Source organism: Brienomyrus brachyistius, chromosome 8 (assembly GCF_023856365.1).
Source record: "Brienomyrus brachyistius isolate T26 chromosome 8, BBRACH_0.4, whole genome shotgun sequence".
NCBI lineage: Eukaryota > Metazoa > Chordata > Actinopteri > Osteoglossiformes > Mormyridae > Brienomyrus > Brienomyrus brachyistius.
The window spans coordinates 27,527,765-27,554,853 of record NC_064540.1 but is presented as its reverse complement, the minus strand read 5'-3'; the positions used below and the strand labels follow the sequence as shown (position 1 = coordinate 27,554,853).

General features: G+C 48.0%; 2 protein-coding genes across 5 annotated transcripts in view; both read right to left on the bottom strand.

Annotated features, from left to right (window-relative positions):
* The window catches only part of LOC125747808 (uncharacterized), a 136,537-nt gene that overhangs the window by 52,781 nt on the left and 56,667 nt on the right, over nt 1-27,089 (bottom strand). Inside the window, exon 9 of the mRNA XM_049023318.1 lies at nt 23,638-23,679. Within this exon, the coding sequence (XP_048879275.1) occupies nt 23,638-23,679 (42 nt within the window). The remainder of the gene's footprint in view (nt 1-23,637; nt 23,680-27,089) is intronic.
* Nucleotides 1-27,089, bottom strand: part of LOC125747391 (zona pellucida sperm-binding protein 3-like) — a 67,748-nt gene that overhangs the window by 25,339 nt on the left and 15,320 nt on the right. Inside the window, exon 2 of one of the 4 annotated variants that reach the window (XM_049022604.1) lies at nt 4,655-4,696. The gene's annotated coding sequence lies outside the window, so the exon portion shown is untranslated. Of the gene's footprint in view, nt 1-4,654; nt 4,739-23,616; nt 23,659-27,089 lie in introns of those variants that run through there. The other 3 variants (XM_049022601.1, XM_049022602.1, XM_049022599.1) reach the window with 3 other exon arrangements.

Sequence of the window (27,089 nt, the reverse complement as noted above, 5' to 3'; positions counted from 1 at the left end):
ACTGCAGTTCATGTCTTGTTGACCACCTCGTAATTTGTGAAAGCAAATGAAATGACCCTAGGTATCATTTTTGTCCGACTGGCGCTCAGTAACATCACATTACTTCATGCTTCGCTTCTGCATCTTGATTGGATGTTGTGTTAGAGCTGGGCATTCTGGGGAGTTTGTATAAACTGGCTGGAAATGAATTGATTGATTGATTGATGAAACCCTTTATTGCTGTTGCAATATACCATGTCACTAGTCACGAGTACCAGCGAAAAAACTGGCCATCAACCCGACCATACATATACACAAACATCACAGTAGGGGGTAGACCAGTCGGGAGACAGGGGAAGAGAGAAGAAAAGAAACAGAATAACATGAGGAGAGAGGAGGAGAATAAAAAAACAGCCCCCAGACTGTACTCCAGTGGGGAGGACATTGTGGGAACCGAAAAAAACACCTCAGCAACATAAGCACATGGTCACTACGCATTACAACATAAAAATGACACGACTTGCAACAGGTGAGGGAAATGGGGAGGTGGAGGTAGTCCAGCAGAGACAGACAGCCATCCGGTCCTGCAGCCATGGAGGCGCTGGTCAACAGACCCGCCTGTTCACGCTGGGGGTATGAAGCGGCGAAGGCGTTGGATGGGGGGGAGGGTGCGGTAAGTCCTTGGGATCGGGGGAAAGGAATGCAAGAGAGTCTCACTGCCTTGTTCTTCAGGGGGAGTTGTTAGTTCAGCAGCGGCCTTGGCCGAGGCCAGTGCTGATTGGGGGGAGCCAAAACCTGATAGAATAGGGTTGTTTGGGTTTCCGTACGAGAAGCTGTAATTTCCAGCTCCACTAATGTCCACGCTAATGTCCACGCTGGTCTCTGCCATCCAATAAGTTTTGCAAAGCTGTGAGCTTCTCCATGATGTTATCCAGTTTCACAGTCTGAGTGCTAACAGCTCTGCCCACTCCATCAATCATTCCGGCCAGCCTAGTGGGACTTTGAGCGGCTGTCACCGTCTTCTTCAATCTTTGATAAACCAGGGCAATGCCTAATCCAATCAGCATAATACTTGTAATCATGGTTCCGAATAGGTAGATGTCTTCAATGTCCTCCACGGAAAGAGCTGCCAGGCACACGACCCTCCACCGCTCCCATCCGTCCATCGTGTAGCCAGCAGCATACGTTCCCCCCGGACAGTCAGGTTCCCCCGAACCTAGGCTTCTCGTCGAGAAGATGGTGTCAATTGCGTTGAGAGACCAGCTGATCAAATCCATCGTTTTTCGTAGTTTGGAGAGCAGGGCTGAGAGAGTCTCTCAAGTATAAGACAGTAGACTAGAATATTGTTAACGTTAATTCAAGAAATGTATTCGTTTTTAAAATAAAATTCTTTTTGTTTGGTGTAAGGTATCAAGTCTTTTCAAGTCAAAAGGATCAAGTCTAAGTGAAGTCATGAGTCATTGGTGTTAAAGTCCAAGTGGAGTGCCAAGTCTTGTGATTTCATCAAGTCATCAAAATTGTGATTCGAGTCCACACCTCTCATTTGAGTTATTGAATAACACTGAAAGTGAAAAACATTTATCCATTCCAAGTCAAAATAGCGTAACACAGACCATCGTAACCCGGGGAGCGTCTCTAGTGTTGATTCAAACACGAGAAATGTACGACCAGATTGAATACTTAAAATGACAAACACAGGAAACAGATTTTCTCTGTTGATCAGTGAAATTAGCACCAGTTCTTGCTAGTGACCACTAGTTTGCTGTAAATATACAGCATTACCATAAAATGATGGGATTTGTGCATTTCCCTTATCTGACTTGATTTGAAAGGTAAAAACTGCTCCACCCGCACACAGAAAAAGATCCACTTTATGGGCATTAAAACTGATGTAGTCTGTGTTTCATGTGACTGCTCATAGGAAACGTGTCACATTTAATAGTGCATTACTTTTGCACACGAGCCGGCTCCACCTCATGTAGTAACAGTCAATTGGTCACTGCTCTTTATAAGCTCCAGCACGGGTTTATTAAGCACTAGCTGAAACCAGTGTTAAGGGGCAATACCATCACCTACTGTTAGTGCAAATTGGATGGGAATCCTGCATTTCAGTAGCAGTGTATCATGACCCTACTATTGTTGAAATTGAACCTACACCCTTGCAAGTACTCCTATTTACTTGGAGCATGTACATGATACAAAGGTGATACCAAACCAGGCTGTTGTGCTTGAGACCACATCAAAAGGAAGCTGCTGTCCAGGAAAGAGGGACTGAGTGAGGATGGGAATCAGCACTCACTGACTAGCCTTGTCTTTTGGTAGCAAGCTCTGATCCAAATATAGGGAGTAGCTTCCCCAAAAGGGTTTCCTGACTGAACAGAAGGCCATTGTGTACAACCCCACCAACACCTTCATTGTAAGGGTTGGCGTTTCCCCACAGGGTCTCATTCGTCATGAAATCCACAGGCAGCAAGCAGTGTGATGGGGTTGCAGAATTTAGGCAGTCCAGAAGTGTACTTGGGAGCAAAGGAACAGGCAGACAACCATTTCAAACACAATTAGTGGTTTATTCAGTCACAAGACAGTGCCCTTGATCTCCTGCACAACTACCACATCAGGGGGAAGGAAGATCATGACAAGCAGTGGAGAATGTGCCAGGCAAGTTGCGGCTCCTTCCATCCTGGGACCATGCACAGCTGGGCACATTAGGGCAGCAGGTACCTATCCCTTCAGAATATACAGCTGTCCAGGCTGACTAGCCTTGGGAGGAGCCTGTTGGATAGCAATGGGGCCCAGAACACCCGTGCCTTGAGCACCTGCAAGGGCAAGAAGGGTGCCTCAGTCACAGCAACACAAGCCACCAGAGCATCTTTTGGTGGAAGCCAAGCGTACCTGCTACACCTGCAAGCCCACAGCTGGTGTCACAGCAGCCACACACCTGGTCATTCCCATCCACAGACACCCACCTGCAATGGGGAATAGCAATTGTTAGCTATTGCAACTGATCCAGCATCATAATGCTGCACCCACTGACCTGTTAGCGGCGAGAGAGAAGGAACAAGCCTTGTGTTGGGAATCCACAGGCACAGAAGCCACTGTTGCTCTCAGGCTGCAAGTAATGTACAGCTAGGGGGACACCAAAAGCTGGTCAGCTGCCATCACAACCAGTTCATTTAAGCACAGAAATCCTGCACAAGTGCCTGTACTCACTGAGCTCCTGCCATCCTGAGAGAACCTGAAAGCATCCAGCTGAAGCTGCAGCTTGTCATCCTGCTTCCTGGGCAGGAACTGGGAGCGGGATCCTGTCACCTTGGCATCAGTCAGGCACCTGAAGGCCAGGCATGTCAAGCAGCATTGCCCAAGCGGTGTCACAGCCATGCAATGTTACTCACCCAGAGTTCTGCACAATGGCATAGCTTGGGACAGAGGTCACATCAGGGACCAAGGTGGCCACACAGCTGTCCACAAAGACACGCAGGGGCTGACCGTTGCCCACAAGGACAGAGGCTTCAATGTTCAGGACACTTCCCAGGAAGTACACGTTGGAGGCCCTCTCATTCTGCCATGCATCTGCACAAAGGGCACAGACTTGAGGACAAGCCCACTGAGTAAAGCCAGATATGCTGCATGAACCCCTTGCCTACCATCCATCAGCCTCAGTGAGAAATTCAGTTGTGCCTCAGCCGCCATTGTGGCATAGTAGGGGATCCATGTTGGCACCAGGGCATTGCTGCTCACATTTTGTTTCCTAAGGAGCAGGCATCATGTAGAATTAGAATTTAGGTCAGTGACATACCACAACAGTGCACAATGAAATGTATCCTCTGCATTTAACCCATGTGACATCAAAACACATCAGGGGGAGTCAATTCAGTGCCTGGGCAGCACCTTGTTCAGGGTACCTCAGTGGTGCCTTGCTGGTCAAGGACTTGAACCAGCAATCTTTGGTACAAGTGCTTCCCCAACCATTAAGGCACATCTGCCCATTTGGGTCAGACACTGGTTGAACAGCTCCTAGGGCTAAGGAACACCAAAGCTGACAGGGCATCCTCACCTCAAATAGTGACACTCAATGCCAACCACAGCACCATTGGTCCTCACAATGGGGCTGCCATTAATACCACTGGGGGTGTAAATCAATGCAAAGCTGTAAACCAGGGCATCAGCAGTCATCTGGAGAAGAGCAACGTGATTAGCACTAGCATAGCCAACACAGCAACCAATCAAAAGGAAGCCCTCATACCATCAGTGTACTTCCACAGCCCTGCAGCACAGACTGAAACCTCACTGTGCCAGAAGCATCCTGCCCAATGGGTGCACAGCCACCAAGGGTGATGTCTGAAGCATTGATCAGCTGGCCAATAGCTAGAAGGTCTCGTAGCACATCCACCATAACCGAATCCTCCCCACATACAACCCTCACACTATCAGGGTTCACTTGCATTCCAGTCACAGATTTAACCAGAGCAGGAGCAACTTGCTTGCTCAGGTAGCCGGCCGACGCCACCTGGGGAGCCCCTACGCCAACCTGGAAGCCGGCCGAAGCCACCTGCGGAGCCCCTACGCCAACCTGGAAGCCGGACGACGCCACCTGGGGAGCCCCTACGCCAACCTGGAAGCCGGACGACGCCACCTGGGGAGCCCCTACGCCAACCTGGAAGCCGGACGACGCCACCTGGGGAGCCCCTACGCCAACCTTGAAGCCGGTCGACGCCACCTGGGGAGCACCTACGCCAACCTTGAAGCCGGTCGACGCCACCTGGGGAGCACCTACGCCAACCTTGAAGCCGGTCGACGCCACCTGGGGAGCACCTACGCCAACCTTGAAGCCGGACGGCGCCACCTGGGGAGCCCCTACGCCAACCTGGAAGCCGGACGCCACCTGGGGAGCACCTACGCCAACCTGATAACCGGACGCCACCTGGGGAGCACCTACGCCAACCTGGAAGCCGGACGCCACCTGGGGAGCACCTACGCCAACCTGGAAGCCGGACGCCACCTGGGGAGCCCCTACGCCAACCTGGAAGCCGGGCGCCACCTGGGGAGCCCCTACGCCAACCTGGTAACCGGGCGCCACCTGGGGAGCCCCTACGCCAACCTGGAAGCCGGACGGCGCCACCTGGGGAGCCCCTACGCCAACCTGGTAACTGGCTGCCACCACCTGGGGAGCACCTAATTCAGTTTGATATTCTGCTGCCACCTGAGGGGTGGTCACAGGAAACCCAAACTTTAGTTGAGCTTCACAGCTGCAACCTAAAAAAAGCAGCAACACTATGACCCCCTCGTGCACTGCCATTGTCCTAGAGCTGCTAGTAAAGCACGCTGTTAGGCCTGGTTTGCTGGCAGACTATTTTATAGTTGCTGAAATCATCTGCACCCGCCTGGCCTGTTCTGATTTGTCAGTATGGAATCCTCACCATTCAGCGTTAATCAATCACTGCTTGGTCTCTAACGACTGAAAGACATTTTTCTACCAACAGTTACTTTTTTAACAGCAGTTTCCACTCTGGTGCTCTCATGCTGTAATTCCTCACAGCACACATACACTGAGATTTTAGTGGTGTTTTGGGGGGGTCTAAATAATTTTGACTTTTTGACATGACTGCACATGGTCAACAATTATATCTGACATATATTGCATTGCGGGTATATCTACAGGCTACCCGCCGCCTTTATTAATTAATTTTATTTCTTTCTGACTGGTCAGCAGGGTCGTTGTTAATTGTTCATTCGAGCTTAAGGAGAGGAAAAGCGTCTCTCGTCACTTTAGAGGCAGCGCTGAGGTATGAGCCCACCTGCTAAGTCTCGAGGTTCCTCTAGGGGCGCTACTGATTACACGTAACTACCAGACCTCACAACGGAAATGTTCCCTGTGTAGTCAGTGCGTCGATAACGAAGGAGGCGGTGATTCAGTGAGGGTTATAGCGCCGAGTGTTGGATAGACGGCAAAGCGTGTTAGTCGTCTTGCGAACAAAGTCTAACTGCTACAAACGGGCGCTGTGATTAAACTTAGATCGAATACAGTTTCGCGTAGGTGATTTAGTGAATATCTACCTACATTTCCGAATGTTGCGCTATGGCGAAGCACCATGGAAGCGGGTGAAACGCCGGTATTGGAGCAGCCGTCACGGTTGCTAAGCTAACGGTAGTTATTGGTGTTTTATGTGTATAAGCATTTACGTTTATATCTCAGTGCTTTATGTCATGGTCATATACATTAGTACGGACGCAGCTTTTCGGTACTAAACGTGTCGAACTTCAGAAAGTACCGCCACACCGCTAGTGTCTGTTTTTCTTTTATCCGCAATATCTCCTCTTTCGAAAGATGTTGCGGCTGTTGAGCTGTCCATTCCTTCACCGCCACTTCAGTGCTTATAAAACTCTTCCCTGATTTACAGAACCAGTCGCATGTGGTGCGCTCCACTAACCAAATTTACTCAACGTAACGATATATTTATTGAAAATTTGAACAAAGTCATTATTATAATGCTGCTAGTAAAGTTCATCTTTAAATTTGTTTATTGTGTTATGATAAGGTTACGTTCCAATAAACCTATAATAATGCGAAAATATCGTAAAGAGAAAATTCATTTTGATACAGTACACCTACCCTAACAAGCATTATGGACTAGCCTAGCCTACCTTAACATGCTTTGAACACTTACATTAGCTTTCAATTGTGCAAAATAATTAACACAAATCCTATTTTATAATAAAATGTGGAATATCTCATTTAAGCCATTGCATAACATACTGAAAACGAAAAACATTTACCAGAGTTGGGAACAAGTCCAGACATGCAAGTCCCGAGTGGAGTCCCAAGTCCTAAACTTTGAATTTCGAGTCCCTTGACCAAATATGGTATTTTATTTCTGGGTAATAATAAATAATTTTCCGAAATTATAAATGCTTCTTAAGAGGTGTATTTATTTGTCAGCAGCAAGTGCAACTAGACTTAATCAGAGAAAAAAAGGAGTGCTGATGTTGCATTTCATAGTAAATATTAACCCAGTACAACAGCATTATTGTTGTTACTGTCCTTTTTTGTTATACCCAACCTCATCTCATACTGAACCATCCATCCATCCATTTTCCAAACTGCTTGTCCTGCTGCGTCGCTGGGGGTCCAGAGCTTATCCCGGACGCAATGGGCACGAGGCAGGGAACAATCCAGGACGGGGGGCCAGCCCATCGCAGGGCACACTCACACACCACATACTGAACCAAAGCTTATTAAATAAAATACATTCAAGTACTGTTAATTTAAAGTGACACTATATGTAGCTGCACGTTTTATGTGTAAGTTAAATAAAAATGTAAAAAATTGATGCTTTCTAGAATATAGTTCTAAAGTTACCTACTTTATGGAGGAATAATCTGTGTGCTGTATGTGAATGTGTGTGTGTGGACTGGGTAACTGTTAGGGCATTTTTCACTATTTTCAGAATTTTTCAAATCAAACAACCAGTTAATTGAAAAAAATAATACACAGATTGTTTCATAATAAAATTAAACATTAACCGCATTCAAAATGATACAATACAGAGCAATTATCTCCACGTTCAGGTGAATTAAATATCAAAGACTCATTGCTACAAGCAGAAATCTGCAAGAGCCACTTGAGATGTAGCAAAATCCTCCCCTCTCTTGGGACTCCTTGGTGACAGAATGATCTGAGGATCCTTGAAAACCAGCTACAGGGTCGTCAGCTGAAAGCGATCCTTCCTTGGTATTTCGTCCCTTTTGCTCTAGGATACCTCATGATGGTGGGGTAACGGTCAGGGACGTCTCCCTGCAGCTGGCCTCAGGACTATGCATGGCTGGGGTGTCCTACTCCCTGAGCCAAGACTGAACCTGCACTTGTGGTCTCTCATCAGCTATAGCCATACTGAGGTGGTCTCTGCTGCTGCTCCCCAATGGCCTTCTTGATTTATTTGGGTTCCATGCCGATCTTCTGTAGGAAGCATCGTACTGATATTGCTGGAAAACCATGGCAGTCAACTTCTATAGGAAACAGAACTGCGTACCAACCCTTGGCAAGAACCTCGTCAACCACGTCTTGGTAGTTGGCTTTTTTCAGCTGGTGAGAGACAGTGAGCCTATCCTCCCATGGTACAGTAAGTTCAGCCATCAGGATGGTCATCTTACTCCTAGATAGCAGGATCATGTCTGGCCTGAGTGATGTTACAGCTGCCTCTTTCAGGAAGACGAGTTTCTCTTGCAGGTCCACCTGTATCTCCCACCTAGAGCCCTGCAGTAAGATGGAAAAGACATTCTTTGCAGCTGTACTTGCCTTTGGCACCTTGTCTCTTTCCCTGCACAACTTGACAGCCTTGGGTGGTGAAACCTGAAGTTTATTGGCCTTGACCCTCTGCAACTCCACTTGGAAATCACCATAAGGACCTTATCGTGTCTCCACCTATATCGGCCCTCTCCAAGTACTTTGGGACATCCTGTCAAGATGTGGTTCAAGGTGCAAGGTACACTGCTTGCAGGATGGATCTTCTTCTTCGCCCCAGATCTTAAGGATGTTAGGACCCCACACTTCCTTCCAGGACATCGATCGCTCCAGTGCATTGTCCCACTGCATCCACTGTCCTTGGCGCGCAAGACCTGCCGCTTTCACACGGCTCCCGGACCCTCTGCACTATGAGGCCTCTGCTGCCTTTGGCATTGGTCCTACTCCACCTCTTGTCACTGTAGGTACCAAGACCCAGCCGACCCTGGCAGACCACCCCAATGATCTCCTGGTGCTTCCAGTATGCCTTGGCTTCTCTCACTGCAGCTTGTGGCTTCCACTTCCTGCTGCACCTGATAGTCTTATCAGCATGTCTTCCGATAGTGCCAGTGTGCTTACCGCTCTTGCCTTGGCAACCTTGAATTCTTCTACCACTGATGACACTGGCAGGTGAAGCTTGGAAGTCTTGCTATACAGGTTTACTGAGCTGAAGGATGGGGGAACACCCAGTCATCGCCGAACAAACTTGCTACACAGTCTTTCCATTGCTTCCACTTGAGTCATGGGGAAGTGGTACAGCAAAAACAGCCATTGCAATCAAGCTTAGCACATTGTAGCCCTAGTTGTCGGATTAAAAGTAGAAATGTGTCATCTTATTTCAGATTTACATCTGAGTGAGAATCCGCAACACTTTTCATAATGTATGCAAAAAGACTTTCCAAGCCCATGATTTAACTAACAAGCTAGAAAATTCACCAAGCCATTAAGCTAATATTAACTGGACATTAGTCACTACATTAGCTTCGACTTACCTTTCTTTGTGTGACTTCAGAAGTTGGACGTCATAGCCTCTCCATCTGTTATTTTTGACCCACGTTTTGCATACTGCAGTTCATGTCTTGTTGACCACCTCGTAATTTGTGAAAGCAAATGAAATGACCCTAGGTATCATTTTTGTCCGACTGGCGCTCAGTAACATCACATTACTTCATGCTTCGCTTCTGCATCTTGATTGGATGTTGTGTTAGAGCTGGGCATTCTGGGGAGTTTGTATAAACTGGCTGGAAATGAATTGATTGATTGATTGATGAAACCCTTTATTGCTGTTGCAATATACCATGTCACTAGTCACGAGTACCAGCGAAAAAACTGGCCATCAACCCGACCATACATATACACAAACATCACAGTAGGGGGTAGACCAGTCGGGAGACAGGGGAAGAGAGAAGAAAAGAAACAGAATAACATGAGGAGAGAGGAGGAGAATAAAAAAACAGCCCCCAGACTGTACTCCAGTGGGGAGGACATTGTGGGAACCGAAAAAAACACCTCAGCAACATAAGCACATGGTCACTACGCATTACAACATAAAAATGACACGACTTGCAACAGGTGAGGGAAATGGGGAGGTGGAGGTAGTCCAGCAGAGACAGACAGCCATCCGGTCCTGCAGCCATGGAGGCGCTGGTCAACAGACCCGCCTGTTCACGCTGGGGGTATGAAGCGGCGAAGGCGTTGGATGGGGGGGAGGGTGCGGTAAGTCCTTGGGATCGGGGGAGAGGAATGCAAGAGAGTCTCACTGCCTTGTTCTTCAGGGGGAGTTGTTAGTTCAGCAGCGGCCTTGGCCGAGGCCAGTGCTGATTGGGGGGAGCCAAAACCTGATAGAATAGGGTTGTTTGGGTTTCCGTACGAGAAGCTGTAATTTCCAGCTCCACTAATGTCCACGCTAATGTCCACGCTGGCCTCTGCCATCCAATAAGTTTTGCAAAGCTGTGAGCTTCTCCATGATGTTATCCAGTTTCACAGTCTGAGTGCTAACAGCTCTGCCCACTCCATCAATCATTCCGGCCAGCCTAGTGGGGCTTTGAGCGGCTGTCACCGTCTTCTTCAATCTTTGATAAACCAGGGCAATGCCTAATCCAATCAGCATAATACCTGTAATCATGGTTCCGAATAGGTAGATGTCTTCAATGTCCTCCACGGAAAGAGCTGCCAGGCACACGACCCTCCACCGCTCCCATCCGTCCATCGTGTAGCCAGCAGCATACGTTCCCCCCGGACAGTCAGGTTCCCCCGAACCTAGGCTTCTCGTCGAGAAGATGGTGTCAATTGCGTTGAGAGACCAGCTGATCAAATCCATCGTTTTTCGTAGTTTGGAGAGCAGGGCTGAGAGAGTCTCTCAAGTATAAGACAGTAGACTAGAATATTGTTAACGTTAATTCAAGAAATGTATTCGTTTTTAAAATAAAATTCTTTTTGTTTGGTGTAAGGTATCAAGTCTTTTCAAGTCAAAAGGATCAAGTCTAAGTGAAGTCATGAGTCATTGGTGTTAAAGTCCAAGTGGAGTGCCAAGTCTTTTGTGATTTCATCAAGTCATCAAAATTGTGACTCGAGTCCACACCTCTCATTTGAGTTATTGAATAACACTGAAAGTGAAAAACATTTATCCATTCCAAGTCAAAATAGCGTAACACAGACCATCGTAACCCGGGGAGCGTCTCTAGTGTTGATTCAAACACGAGAAATGTACGACCAGATTGAATACTTAAAATGACAAACACAGGAAACAGATTTTCTCTTTTGATCAGTGAAATTAGCACCAGTTCTTGCTAGTGACCACTAGTTCGCTGTAAATATACAGCATTACCATAAAATGACAGGATTTGTGCATTTCCCTTATCTGACTTGATTTGAAAGGTAAAAACTGCTCCACCCGCACACAGAAAAAGATCCACTTTATGGGCATTAAAACTGATGTAGTCTGTGTTTCATGTGACTGCTCATAGGAAACGTGTCACATTTAATAGTGCATTACTTTTGCACACGAGCCGGCTCCACCTCATGTAGTAACAGTCAATTGGTCACTGCTCTTTATAAGCTCCAGCACGGGTTTATTAAGCACTAGCTGAAACCAGTGTTAAGGGGCAATACCATCACCTACTGTTAGTGCAAATTGGATGGGAATCCTGCATTTCAGTAGCAGTGTATCATGACCCTACTATTGTTGAAATTGAACCTACACCCTTGCAAGTACTCCTATTTACTTGGAGCATGTACATGATACAAAGGTGATACCAAACCAGGCTGTTGTGCTTGAGACCACATCAAAAGGAAGCTGCTGTCCAGGAAAGAGGGACTGAGTGAGGATGGGAATCAGCACTCACTGACTAGCCTTGTCTTTTGGTAGCAAGCTCTGATCCAAATATAGAGAGTAGCTTCCCCAAAAGGGTTTCCTGACTGAACAGAAGGCCATTGTGTACAACCCCACCAACACCTTCATTGTAAGGGTTGGCGTTTCCCCACAGGGTCTCATTCGTCATGAAATCCACAGGCAGCAAGCAGTGTGATGGGGTTGCAGAATTTAGGCAGTCCAGAAGTGTACTTGGGAGCAAAGGAACAGGCAGACAACCATTTCAAACACAATTAGTGGTTTATTCAGTCACAAGACAGTGCCCTTGATCTCCTGCACAACTACCACATCAGGGGGAAGGAAGATCATGACAAGCAGTGGAGAATGTGCCAGGCAAGTTGTGGCTCCTTCCATCCTGGGACCATGCACAGCTGGGCACATTAGGGCAGCAGGTACCTATCCCTTCAGAATATACAGCTGTCCAGGCTGACTAGCCTTGGGAGGAGCCTGTTGGATAGCAATGGGGCCCAGAACACCCGTGCCTTGAGCACCTGCAAGGGCAAGAAGGGTGCCTCAGTCACAGCAACACAAGCCACCAGAGCATCTTTTGGTGGAAGCCAAGCGTACCTGCTACACCTGCAAGCCCACAGCTGGTGTCACAGCAGCCACACACCTGGTCATTCCCATCCACAGACACCCACCTGCAATGGGGAATAGCAATTGTTAGCTATTGCAACTGATCCAGCATCATAATGCTGCACCCACTGACCTGTTAGCAGTGAGAGAGAAGGAACAAGCCTTGTGTTGGGAATCCACAGGCACAGAAGCCACTGTTGCTCTCAGGCTGCAAGTAATGTACAGCTAGGGGGACACCAAAAGCTGGTCAGCTGCCATCACAACCAGTTCATTTAAGCACAGAAATCCTGCACAAGTGCCTGTACTCACCGAGCTCCTGCCATCCTGAGAGAACCTGAAAGCATCCAGCTGAAGCTGCAGCTTGTCATCCTGCTTCCTGGGCAGGAACTGGGAGCGGGATCCTGTCACCTTGGCATCAGTCAGGCACCTGAAGGCCAGGCATGTCAAGCAGCATTGCCCAAGCGGTGTCACAGCCATGCAATGTTACTCACCCAGAGTTCTGCACAATGGCATAGCTTGGGACAGAGGTCACATCAGGGACCAAGGTGGCCACACAGCTGTCCACAAAGACACGCAGGGGCTGACCGTTGCCCACAAGGACAGAGGCTTCAATGTTCAGGACACTTCCCAGGAAGTACACGTTGGAGGCCCTCTCATTCTGCCATGCATCTGCACAAAGGGCACATAGACTTGAGGACAAGCCCACTGAGTAAAGCCAGATATGCTGCATGAACCCCTTGCCTACCATCCATCAGCCTCAGTGAGAAATTCAGTTGTGCCTCAGCCGCCATTGTGGCATAGTAGGGGATCCATGTTGGCACCAGGGCATTGCTGCTCACATTTTGTTTCCTAAGGAGCAGGCAACATGTAGAATTAGAATTTAGGTCAGTGACATACCACAACAGTGCACAATGAAATGTATCCTCTGCATTTAACCCATGTGACATCAAAACACATCAGGGGGAGTCAATTCAGTGCCTGGGCAGCACCTTGTTCAGGGTACCTCAGTGGTGCCTTGCTGGTCAAGGACTTGAACCAGCAATCTTTGGTACAAGTGCTTCCCCAACCATTAAGGCACATCTGCCCATTTAAGTCAGACACTGGTTGAACAGCTCCTAGGGCTAAGGAACACCAAAGCTGACAGGGCATCCTCACCTCAAATAGTGACACTCAATGCCAACCACAGCACCATTGGTCCTCACAATGGGGCTGCCATTAATACCACTGGGGGTGTAGATCAATGCAAAGCTGTAAACCAGGGCATCAGCAGTCATCTGGAGAAGAGCAACGTGATTAGCACTAGCATAGCCAACACAGCAACCAATCAAAAGGAAGCCCTCATACCATCAGTGTACTTCCACAGCCCTGCAGCACAGACTGAAACCTCACTGTGCCAGAAGCATCCTGCCCAATGGGTGCACAGCCACCAAAAGTGATGTCTGAAGCATTGATCAGCTGGCCAATAGCTAGAAGGTCTCGTAGCACATCCACCATAACCGAATCCTCCCCACATACAACCCTCACACTATCAGGGTTCACTTGCATTCCAGTCACAGATTTAACCAGAGCAGGAGCAACTTGCTTGCTCAGGTAGCCGGCCGACGCCACCTGGGGAGCCCCTACGCCAACCTGGAAGCCGGCCGACGCCACCTGCGGAGCCCCTACGCCAACCTGGAAGCCGGCCGACGCCACCTGCGGAGCCCCTACGCCAACCTGGAAGCCGGACGACGCCACCTGGGGAGCCCCTACGCCAACCTGGAAGCCGGACGACGCCACCTGGGGAGCCCCTACGCCAACCTGGAAGCCGGACGACGCCACCTGGGGAGCCCCTACGCCAACCTGGAAGCCGGTCGACGCCACCTGGGGAGCCCCTACGCCAACCTGGAAGCCGGTCGACGCCACCTGGGGAGCACCTACGCCAACCTTGAAGCCGGTCGACGCCACCTGGGGAGCACCTACGCCAACCTTGAAGCCGGTCGGCGCCACCTGGGGAGCACCTACGCCAACCTTGAAGCCGGACGGCGCCACCTGGGGAGCCCCTACGCCAACCTGGAAGCCGGACGCCACCTGGGGAGCACCTACGCCAACCTGATAACCGGACGCCACCTGGGGAGCACCTACGCCAACCTGATAACCGGACGCAACCTGGGGAGCACCTACGCCAACCTGATAACCGGACGCCACCTGGGGAGCACCTACGCCAACCTGGAAGCCGGACGCCACCTGGGGAGCCCCTACGCCAACCTGGAAGCCGGACGCCACCTGGGGAGCACCTACGCCAACCTGATAACCGGACGCCACCTGGGGAGCCCCTACGCCAACCTGGAAGCCGGACGGCGCCACCTGGGGAGCCCCTACGCCAACCTGGTAACTGGCTGCCACCACCAGGGGAGCACCTAATCCAGTTTGATATTCTGCTGCCACCTGAGGGGTGGTCACAGGAAACCCAGACTTTAGTTGAGCTTCACAGCTGCAACCTAAAAAAAGCAGCAACACTATGACCCCCTCGTGCACTGCCATTGTCCTAGAGCTGCTAGTAAAGCACGCTGTTAGGCCTGGTTTGCTGGCAGACTATTTTATAGTTGCTGAAATCATCTGCACCCGCCTGGCCTGTTCTGATTTGTCAGTATGGAATCCTCACCATTCAGCGTTAATCAATCACTGCTTGGTCTCTAACGACTGAAAGACATTTTTCTACCAACAGTTACTTTTTTAACAGCAGTTTCCACTCTGGTGCTCTCATGCTGTAATTCCTCACAGCACACATACACTGAGATTTTAGTGGTGTTTTGGGGGGGTCTAAATAATTTTGACTTTTTGACATGACTGCACATGGTCAACAATTATATCTGACATATATTGCATTGCGGGTATATCTACAGGCTACCCGCCGCCTTTATTAATTAATTTTATTTCTTTCTGACTGGTCAGCAGGGTCGTTGTTAATTGTTCATTCGAGCTTAAGGAGAGGAAAAGCGTCTCTCGTCACTTTAGAGGCAGCGCTGAGGTATGAGCCCACCTGCTAAGTCTCGAGGTTCCTCTAGGGGCGCTACTGATTACACGTAACTACCAGACCTCACAACGGAAATGTTCCCTGTGTAGTCAGTGCGTCGATAACGAAGGAGGCGGTGATTCAGTGAGGGTTATAGCGCCGAGTGTAGGATAGACGGCAAAGCGTGTTAGTCGTCTTGCGAACAAAGTCTAACTGCTACAAACGGGCGCTGTGATTAAACCTAGATCGAATACAGTTTCGCGTAGGTGATTTAGTGAATATCTACCTACATTTCCGAATGTTGCGCTATGGCGAAGCACCATGGAAGCGGGTGAAACGCCGGTATTGGAGCAGCCGTCACGGTTGCTAAGCTAACGGTAGTTATTGGTGTTTTATGTGTATAAGCATTTACGTTTATATCTCAGTGCGTTATGTCATGGTCATATACATTAGTACGGACGCAGCTTTTCGGTACTAAACGTGTCGAACTTCAGAAAGTACCGCCACACCGCTAGTGTCTGTTTTTCTTTTATCCGCAATATCTCCTCTTTCGAAAGATGTTGCGGCTGTTGAGCTGTCCATTCCTTCACCGCCACTTCAGTGCTTATAAAACTCTTCCCTGATTTACAGAACCAGTCGCATGTGGTGCGCTCCACTAACCAAATTTACTCAACGTAACGATATATTTATTGAAAATTTGAACAAAGTCATTATTATAATGCTGCTAGTAAAGTTCATCTTTAAATTTGTTTATTGTGTTATGATAAGGTTACGTTCCAATAAACCTATAATAATGCGAAAATATCGTAAAGAGAAAATTCATTTTGATACAGTACACCTACCCTAACAAGCATTATGGACTAGCCTAGCCTACCTTAACATGCTTTGAACACTTACATTAGCTTTCAATTGTGCAAAATAATTAACACAAATCCTATTTTATAATAAAATGTGGAATATCTCATTTAAGCCATTGCATAACATACTGAAAACGAAAAACATTTACCAGAGTTGGGAACAAGTCCAGACATGCAAGTCCCGAGTGGAGTCCCAAGTCCTAAACTTTGAATTTCGAGTCCCTTGACCAAATATGGTATTTTATTTCTGGGTAATAATAAATAATTTTCCGAAATTATAAATGCTTCTTAAGAGGTGTATTTATTTGTCAGCAGCAAGTGCAACTAGACTTAATCAGAGAAAAAAAGGAGTGCTGATGTTGCATTTCATAGTAAATATTAACCCAGTACAACAGCATTATTGTTGTTACTGTCCTTTTTTGTTATACCCAACCTCATCTCATACTGAACCATCCATCCATCCATTTTCCAAACTGCTTGTCCTGCTGCGTCGCTGGGGGTCCAGAGCTTATCCCGGACGCAATGGGCACGAGGCAGGGAACAATCCAGGACGGGGGGCCAGCCCATCGCAGGGCACACTCACACACCACATACTGAACCAAAGCTTATTAAATAAAATACATTCAAGTACTGTTAATTTAAAGTGACACTATATGTAGCTGCACGTTTTATGTGTAAGTTAAATAAAAATGTAAAAAATTGATGCTTTCTAGAATATAGTTCTAAAGTTACCTACTTTATGGAGGAATAATCTGTGTGCTGTATGTGAATGTGTGTGTGTGGACTGGGTAACTGTTAGGGCATTTTTCACTATTTTCAGAATTTTTCAAATCAAACAACCAGTTAATTGAAAAAAATAATACACAGATTGTTTCATGATAAAATTAAACATTAACCGCATTCAAAATGATACAATACAGAGCAATTATCTCCACGTTCAGGTGAATTAAATATCAAAGACTCATTGCTACAAGCAGAAATCTGCAAGAGCCACTTGCGATGTAGCAAAATCCTCCCCTCTCTTGGGACTCCTTGGTGACAGAATGATCTGAGGATCCTTGAAAACCAGCTACAGGGTCGTCAGCTGAAAGCGATCCTTCCTTGGTATTTCGTCCCTTTTGCTCTAGGATACCTCATGATGGTGGGGTAACGGTCAGGGACGTCTCCCTGCAGCTGGCCTCAGGACTATGCATGGCTGGGGTGTCCTACTCCCTGAGCCAAGACTGAACCTGCACTTGTGGTCTCTCATCAGCTATAGCCATACTGAGGTGGTCTCTGCTGCTGCTCCCCAATGGCCTTCTTGATTTATTTGGGTTCCATGCCGATCTTCTGTAGGAAGCATCGTACTGATATTGCTGGAAAACCATGGCAGTCAACTTCTATAGGAAACAGAACTGCGTACCAACCCTTGGCAAGAACCTCGTCAACCACGTCTTGGTAGTTGGCTTTTTTCAGCTGGTGAGAGACAGTGAGCCTATCCTCCCATGGTACAGTAAGTTCAGCCATCAGGATGGTCATCTTACTCCTAGATAGCAGGATCATGTCTGGCCTGAGTGATGTTACAGCTGCCTCTTTCAGGAAGACGAGTTTCTCTTGCAGGTCCACCTGTATCTCCCACCTAGAGCCCTGCAGTAAGATGGAAAAGACATTCTTTGCAGCTGTACTTGCCTTTGGCACCTTGTCTCTTTCCCTGCACAACTTGACAGCCTTGGGTGGTGAAACCTGAAGTTTATTGGCCTTGACCCTCTGCAACTCCACTTGGAAATCACCATAAGGACCTTATCGTGTCTCCACCTATATCGGCCCTCTCCAAGTACTTTGGGACATCCTGTCAAGATGTGGTTCAAGGTGCAAGGTACACTGCTTGCAGGATGGATCTTCTTCTTCGCCCCAGATCTTAAGGATGTTAGGACCCCACACTTCCTTCCAGGACATCGATCGCTCCAGTGCATTGTCCCACTGCATCCACTGTCCTTGGCGCGCAAGACCTGCCGCTTTCACACGGCTCCCGGACCCTCTGCACTATGAGGCCTCTGCTGCCTTTGGCATTGGTCCTACTCCACCTCTTGTCACTGTAGGTACCAAGACCCAGCCGACCCTGGCAGACCACCCCAATGATCTCCTGGTGCTTCCAGTATGCCTTGGCTTCTCTCACTGCAGCTTGTGGCTTCCACTTCCTGCTGCACCTGATAGTCTTATCAGCATGTCTTCCGATAGTGCCAGTGTGCTTACCGCTCTTGCCTTGGCAACCTTGAATTCTTCTACCACTGATGACACTGGCAGGTGAAGCTTGGAAGTCTTGCTATACAGGTTTACTGAGCTGAAGGATGGGGGAACACCCAGTCATCGCCGAACAAACTTGCTACACAGTCTTTCCATTGCTTCCACTTGAGTCATGGGGAAGTGGTACAGCAAAAACAGCCATTGCAATCAAGCTTAGCACATTGTAGCCCTAGTTGTCGGATTAAAAGTAGAAATGTGTCATCTTATTTCAGATTTACATCTGAGTGAGAATCCGCAACACTTTTCATAATGTATGCAAAAAGACTTTCCAAGCCCATGATTTAACTAACAAGCTAGAAAATTCACCAAGCCATTAAGCTAATATTAACTGGACATTAGTCACTACATTAGCTTCGACTTACCTTTCTTTGTGTGACTTCAGAAGTTGGACGTCATAGCCTCTCCATCTGTTATTTTTGACCCACGTTTTGCATACTGCAGTTCATGTCTTGTTGACCACCTCGTAATTTGTGAAAGCAAATGAAATGACCCTAGGTATCATTTTTGTCCGACTGGCGCTCAGTAACATCACATTACTTCATGCTTCGCTTCTGCATCTTGATTGGATGTTGTGTTAGAGCTGGGCATTCTGGGGAGTTTGTATAAACTGGCTGGAAATGAATTGATTGATTGATTGATGAAACCCTTTATTGCTGTTGCAATATACCATGTCACTAGTCACGAGTACCAGCGAAAAAACTGGCCATCAACCCGACCATACATATACACAAACATCACAGTAGGGGGTAGACCAGTCGGGAGACAGGGGAAGAGAGAAGAAAAGAAACAGAATAACATGAGGAGAGAGGAGGAGAATAAAAAAACAGCCCCCAGACTGTACTCCAGTGGGGAGGACATTGTGGGAACCGAAAAAAACACCTCAGCAACATAAGCACATGGTCACTACGCATTACAACATAAAAATGACACGACTTGCAGCAGGTGAGGGAAATGGGGAGGTGGAGGTAGTCCAGCAGAGACAGACAGCCATCCGGTCCTGCAGCCATGGAGGCGCTGGTCAACAGACCCGCCTGTTCACGCTGGGGGTATGAAGCGGCGAAGGCGTTGGATGGGGGGGAGGGTGCGGTAAGTCCTTGGGATCGGGGGAGAGGAATGCAAGAGAGTCTCACTGCCTTGTTCTTCAGGGGGAGTTGTTAGTTCAGCAGCGGCCTTGGCCGAGGCCAGTGCTGATTGGGGGGAGCCAAAACCTGATAGAATAGGGTTGTTTGGGTTTCCGTACGAGAAGCTGTAATTTCCAGCTCCACTAATGTCCACGCTAATGTCCACGCTGGCCTCTGCCATCCAATAAGTTTTGCAAAGCTGTGAGCTTCTCCATGATGTTATCCAGTTTCACAGTCTGAGTGCTAACAGCTCTGCCCACTCCATCAATCATTCCGGCCAGCCTAGTGGGGCTTTGAGCGGCTGTCACCGTCTTCTTCAATCTTTGATAAACCAGGGCAATGCCTAATCCAATCAGCATAATACCTGTAATCATGGTTCCGAATAGGTAGATGTCTTCAATGTCCTCCACGGAAAGAGCTGCCAGGCACACGACCCTCCACCGCTCCCATCCGTCCATCGTGTAGCCAGCAGCATACGTTCCCCCCGGACAGTCAGGTTCCCCCGAACCTAGGCTTCTCGTCGAGAAGATGGTGTCAATTGCGTTGAGAGACCAGCTGATCAAATCCATCGTTTTTCGTAGTTTGGAGAGCAGGGCTGAGAGAGTCTCTCAAGTATAAGACAGTAGACTAGAATATTGTTAACGTTAATTCAAGAAATGTATTCGTTTTTAAAATAAAATTCTTTTTGTTTGGTGTAAGGTATCAAGTCTTTTCAAGTCAAAAGGATCAAGTCTAAGTGAAGTCATGAGTCATTGGTGTTAAAGTCCAAGTGGAGTGCCAAGTCTTTTGTGATTTCATCAAGTCATCAAAATTGTGACTCGAGTCCACACCTCTCATTTGAGTTATTGAATAACACTGAAAGTGAAAAACATTTATCCATTCCAAGTCAAAATAGCGTAACACAGACCATCGTAACCCGGGGAGCGTCTCTAGTGTTGATTCAAACACGAGAAATGTACGACCAGATTGAATACTTAAAATGACAAACACAGGAAACAGATTTTCTCTTTTGATCAGTGAAATTAGCACCAGTTCTTGCTAGTGACCACTAGTTCGCTGTAAATATACAGCATTACCATAAAATGATGGGATTTGTGCATTTCCCTTATCTGACTTGATTTGAAAGGTAAAAACTGCTCCACCCGCACACAGAAAAAGATCCACTTTATGGGCATTAAAACTGATGTAGTCTGTGTTTCATGTGACTGCTCATAGGAAACGTGTCACATTTAATAGTGCATTACTTTTGCACACGAGCCGGCTCCACCTCATGTAGTAACAGTCAATTGGTCACTGCTCTTTATAAGCTCCAGCACGGGTTTATTAAGCACTAGCTGAAACCAGTGTTAAGGGGCAATACCATCACCTACTGTTAGTGCAAATTGGATGGGAATCCTGCATTTCAGTAGCAGTGTATCATGACCCTACTATTGTTGAAATTGAACCTACACCCTTGCAAGTACTCCTATTTACTTGGAGCATGTACATGATACAAAGGTGATACCAAACCAGGCTGTTGTGCTTGAGACCACATCAAAAGGAAGCTGCTGTCCAGGAAAGAGGGACTGAGTGAGGATGGGAATCAGCACTCACTGACTAGCCTTGTCTTTTGGTAGCAAGCTCTGATCCAAATATAGGGAGTAGCTTCCCCAAAAGGGTTTCCTGACTGAACAGAAGGCCATTGTGTACAACCCCACCAACACCTTCATTGTAAGGGTTGGCGTTTCCCCACAGGGTCTCATTCGTCATGAAATCCACAGGCAGCAAGCAGTGTGATGGGGTTGCAGAATTTAGGCAGTCCAGAAGTGTACTTGGGAGCAAAGGAACAGGCAGACAACCATTTCAAACACAATTAGTGGTTTATTCAGTCACAAGACAGTGCCCTTGATCTCCTGCACAACTACCACATCAGGGGGAAGGAAGATCATGACAAGCAGTGGAGAATGTGCCAGGCAAGTTGTGGCTCCTTCCATCCTGGGACCATGCACAGCTGGGCACATTAGGGCAGCAGGTACCTATCCCTTCAGAATATACAGCTGTCCAGGCTGACTAGCCTTGGGAGGAGCCTGTTGGATAGCAATGGGGCCCAGAACACCCGTGCCTTGAGCACCTGCAAGGGCAAGAAGGGTGCCTCAGTCACAGCAACACAAGCCACCAGAGCATCTTTTGGTGGAAGCCAAGCGTACCTGCTACACCTGCAAGCCCACAGCTGGTGTCACAGCAGCCACACACCTGGTCATTCCCATCCACAGACACCCACCTGCAATGGGGAATAGCAATTGTTAGCTATTGCAACTGATCCAGCATCATAATGCTGCACCCACTGACCTGTTAGCAGTGAGAGAGAAGGAACAAGCCTTGTGTTGGGAATCCACAGGCACAGAAGCCACTGTTGCTCTCAGGCTGCAAGTAATGTACAGCTAGGGGGACACCAAAAGCTGGTCAGCTGCCATCACAACCAGTTCATTTAAGCACAGAAATCCTGCACAAGTGCCTGTACTCACCGAGCTCCTGCCATCCTGAGAGAACCTGAAAGCATCCAGCTGAAGCTGCAGCTTGTCATCCTGCTTCCTGGGCAGGAACTGGGAGCGGGATCCTGTCACCTTGGCATCAGTCAGGCACCTGAAGGCCAGGCATGTCAAGCAGCATTGCCCAAGCGGTGTCACAGCCATGCAATGTTACTCACCCAGAGTTCTGCACAATGGCATAGCTTGGGACAGAGGTCACATCAGGGACCAAGGTGGCCACACAGCTGTCCACAAAGACACGCAGGGGCTGACCGTTGCCCACAAGGACAGAGGCTTCAATGTTCAGGACACTTCCCAGGAAGTACACGTTGGAGGCCCTCTCATTCTGCCATGCATCTGCACAAAGGGCACATAGACTTGAGGACAAGCCCACTGAGTAAAGCCAGATATGCTGCATGAACCCCTTGCCTACCATCCATCAGCCTCAGTGAGAAATTCAGTTGTGCCTCAGCCGCCATTGTGGCATAGTAGGGGATCCATGTTGGCACCAGGGCATTGCTGCTCACATTTTGTTTCCTAAGGAGCAGGCAACATGTAGAATTAGAATTTAGGTCAGTGACATACCACAACAGTGCACAATGAAATGTATCCTCTGCATTTAACCCATGTGACATCAAAACACATCAGGGGGAGTCAATTCAGTGCCTGGGCAGCACCTTGTTCAGGGTACCTCAGTGGTGCCTTGCTGGTCAAGGACTTGAACCAGCAATCTTTGGTACAAGTGCTTCCCCAACCATTAAGGCACATCTGCCCATTTAAGTCAGACACTGGTTGAACAGCTCCTAGGGCTAAGGAACACCAAAGCTGACAGGGCATCCTCACCTCAAATAGTGACACTCAATGCCAACCACAGCACCATTGGTCCTCACAATGGGGCTGCCATTAATACCACTGGGGGTGTAGATCAATGCAAAGCTGTAAACCAGGGCATCAGCAGTCATCTGGAGAAGAGCAATGTGATTAGCACTAGCATAGCCAACACAGCAACCAATCAAAAGGAAGCCCTCATACCATCAGTGTACTTCCACAGCCCTGCAGCACAGACTGAAACCTCACTGTGCCAGAAGCATCCTGCCCAATGGGTGCACAGCCACCAAAAGTGATGTCTGAAGCATTGATCAGCTGGCCAATAGCTAGAAGGTCTCGTAGCACATCCACCATAACCGAATCCTCCCCACATACAACCCTCACACTATCAGGGTTCACTTGCATTCCAGTCACAGATTTAACCAGAGCAGGAGCAACTTGCTTGCTCAGGTAGCCGGCCGACGCCACCTGGGGAGCCCCTACGCCAACCTGGAAGCCGGCCGACGCCACCTGCGGAGCCCCTACGCCAACCTGGAAGCCGGCCGACGCCACCTGCGGAGCCCCTACGCCAACCTGGAAGCCGGCCGACGCCACCTGCGGAGCCCCTACGCCAACCTGGAAGCCGGACGACGCCACCAGGGGAGCCCCTACGCCAACCTGGAAGCCGGACGACGCCACCTGGGGAGCCCCTACGCCAACCTGGAAGCCGGACGACGCCACCTGGGGAGCCCCTACGCCAACCTGGAAGCCGGACGACGCCACCTGGGGAGCCCCTACGCCAACCTGGAAGCCGGACGACGCCACCTGGGGAGCCCCTACGCCAACCTGGAAGCCGGTCGACGCCACCTGGGGAGCCCCTACGCCAACCTGGAAGCCGGACGACGCCACCTGGGGAGCACCTACGCCAACCTTGAAGCCGGTCGACGCCACCTGGGGAGCACCTACGCCAACCTTGAAGCCGGTCGGCGCCACCTGGGGAGCACCTACGCCAACCTGATAACCGGACGCCACCTGGGGAGCACCTACGCCAACCTGATAACCGGACGCAACCTGGGGAGCACCTACGCCAACCTGATAACCGGACGCCACCTGGGGAGCACCTACGCCAACCTGGAAGCCGGACGCCACCTGGGGAGCCCCTACGCCAACCTGGAAGCCGGACGCCACCTGGGGAGCACCTACGCCAACCTGATAACCGGACGCCACCTGGGGAGCCCCTACGCCAACCTGGAAGCCGGACGGCGCCACCTGGGGAGCCCCTACGCCAACCTGGTAACTGGCTGCCACCACCTGGGGAGCACCTAATTCAGTTTGATATTCTGCTGCCACCTGAGGGGTGGTCACAGGAAACCCAAACTTTAGTTGAGCTTCACAGCTGCAACCTAAAAAAAGCAGCAACACTATGACCCCCTCGTGCACTGCCATTGTCCTAGAGCTGCTAGTAAAGCACGCTGTTAGGCCTGGTTTGCTGGCAGACTATTTTATAGTTGCTGAAATCATCTGCACCCGCCTGGCCTGTTCTGATTTGTCAGTATGGAATCCTCACCATTCAGCGTTAATCAATCACTGCTTGGTCTCTAACGACTGAAAGACATTTTTCTACCAACAGTTACTTTTTTAACAGCAGTTTCCACTCTGGTGCTCTCATGCTGTAATTCCTCACAGCACACATACACTGAGATTTTAGTGGTGTTTTGGGGGGGTCTAAATAATTTTGACTTTTTGACATGACTGCACATGGTCAACAATTATATCTGACATATATTGCATTGCGGGTATATCTACAGGCTACCCGCCGCCTTTATTAATTAATTTTATTTCTTTCTGACTGGTCAGCAGGGTCGTTGTTAATTGTTCATTCGAGCTTAAGGAGAGGAAAAGCGTCTCTCGTCACTTTAGAGGCAGCGCTGAGGTATGAGCCCACCTGCTAAGTCTCGAGGTTCCTCTAGGGGCGCTACTGATTACACGTAACTACCAGACCTCACAACGGAAATGTTCCCTGTGTAGTCAGTGCGTCGATAACGAAGGAGGCGGTGATTCAGTGAGGGTTATAGCGCCGAGTGTAGGATAGACGGCAAAGCGTGTTAGTCGTCTTGCGAACAAAGTCTAACTGCTACAAACGGGCGCTGTGATTAAACCTAGATCGAATACAGTTTCGCGTAGGTGATTTAGTGAATATCTACCTACATTTCCGAATGTTGCGCTATGGCGAAGCACCATGGAAGCGGGTGAAACGCCGGTATTGGAGCAGCCGTCACGGTTGCTAAGCTAACGGTAGTTATTGGTGTTTTATGTGTATAAGCATTTACGTTTATATCTCAGTGCTTTATGTCATGGTCATATACATTAGTACGGACGCAGCTTTTCGGTACTAAACGTGTCGAACTTCAGAAAGTACCGCCACACCGCTAGTGTCTGTTTTTCTTTTATTCGCAATATCTCCTCTTTCGAAAGATGTTGCGGCTGTTGAGCTGTCCATTCCTTCACCGCCACTTCAGTGCTTATAAAACTCTTCCCTGATTTACAGAACCAGTCGCATGTGGTGCGCTCCACTAACCAAATTTACTCAACGTAACGATATATTTATTGAAAATTTGAACAAAGTCATTATTATAATGCTGCTAGTAAAGTTCATCTTTAAATTTGTTTATTGTGTTATGATAAGGTTACGTTCCAATAAACCTATAATAATGCGAAAATATCGTAAAGAGAAAATTCATTTTGATACAGTACACCTACCCTAACAAGCATTATGGACTAGCCTAGCCTACCTTAACATGCTTTGAACACTTACATTAGCTTTCAATTGTGCAAAATAATTAACACAAATCCTATTTTATAATAAAATGTGGAATATCTCATTTAAGCCATTGCATAACATACTGAAAACGAAAAACATTTACCAGAGTTGGGAACAAGTCCAGACATGCAAGTCCCGAGTGGAGTCCCAAGTCCTAAACTTTGAATTTCGAGTCCCTTGACCAAATATGGTATTTTATTTCTGGGTAATAATAAATAATTTTCCGAAATTATAAATGCTTCTTAAGAGGTGTATTTATTTGTCAGCAGCAAGTGCAACTAGACTTAATCAGAGAAAAAAAGGAGTGCTGATGTTGCATTTCATAGTAAATATTAACCCAGTACAACAGCATTATTGTTGTTACTGTCCTTTTTTGTTATACCCAACCTCATCTCATACTGAACCATCCATCCATCCATTTTCCAAACTGCTTGTCCTGCTGCGTCGCTGGGGGTCCAGAGCTTATCCCGGACGCAATGGGCACGAGGCAGGGAACAATCCAGGACGGGGGGCCAGCCCATCGCAGGGCACACTCACACACCACATACTGAACCAAAGCTTATTAAATAAAATACATTCAAGTACTGTTAATTTAAAGTGACACTATATGTAGCTGCACGTTTTATGTGTAAGTTAAATAAAAATGTAAAAAATTGATGCTTTCTAGAATATAGTTCTAAAGTTACCTACTTTATGGAGGAATAATCTGTGTGCTGTATGTGAATGTGTGTGTGTGGACTGGGTAACTGTTAGGGCATTTTTCACTATTTTCAGAATTTTTCAAATCAAACAACCAGTTAATTGAAAAAAATAATACACAGATTGTTTCATAATAAAATTAAACATTAACCGCATTCAAAATGATACAATACAGAGCAATTATCTCCACGTTCAGGTGAATTAAATATCAAAGACTCATTGCTACAAGCAGAAATCTGCAAGAGCCACTTGAGATGTAGCAAAATCCTCCCCTCTCTTGGGACTCCTTGGTGACAGAATGATCTGAGGATCCTTGAAAACCAGCTACAGGGTCGTCAGCTGAAAGCGATCCTTCCTTGGTATTTCGTCCCTTTTGCTCTAGGATACCTCATGATGGTGGGGTAACGGTCAGGGACGTCTCCCTGCAGCTGGCCTCAGGACTATGCATGGCTGGGGTGTCCTACTCCCTGAGCCAAGACTGAACCTGCACTTGTGGTCTCTCATCAGCTATAGCCATACTGAGGTGGTCTCTGCTGCTGCTCCCCAATGGCCTTCTTGATTTATTTGGGTTCCATGCCGATCTTCTGTAGGAAGCATCGTACTGATATTGCTGGAAAACCATGGCAGTCAACTTCTATAGGAAACAGAACTGCGTACCAACCCTTGGCAAGAACCTCGTCAACCACGTCTTGGTAGTTGGCTTTTTTCAGCTGGTGAGAGACAGTGAGCCTATCCTCCCATGGTACAGTAAGTTCAGCCATCAGGATGGTCATCTTACTCCTAGATAGCAGGATCATGT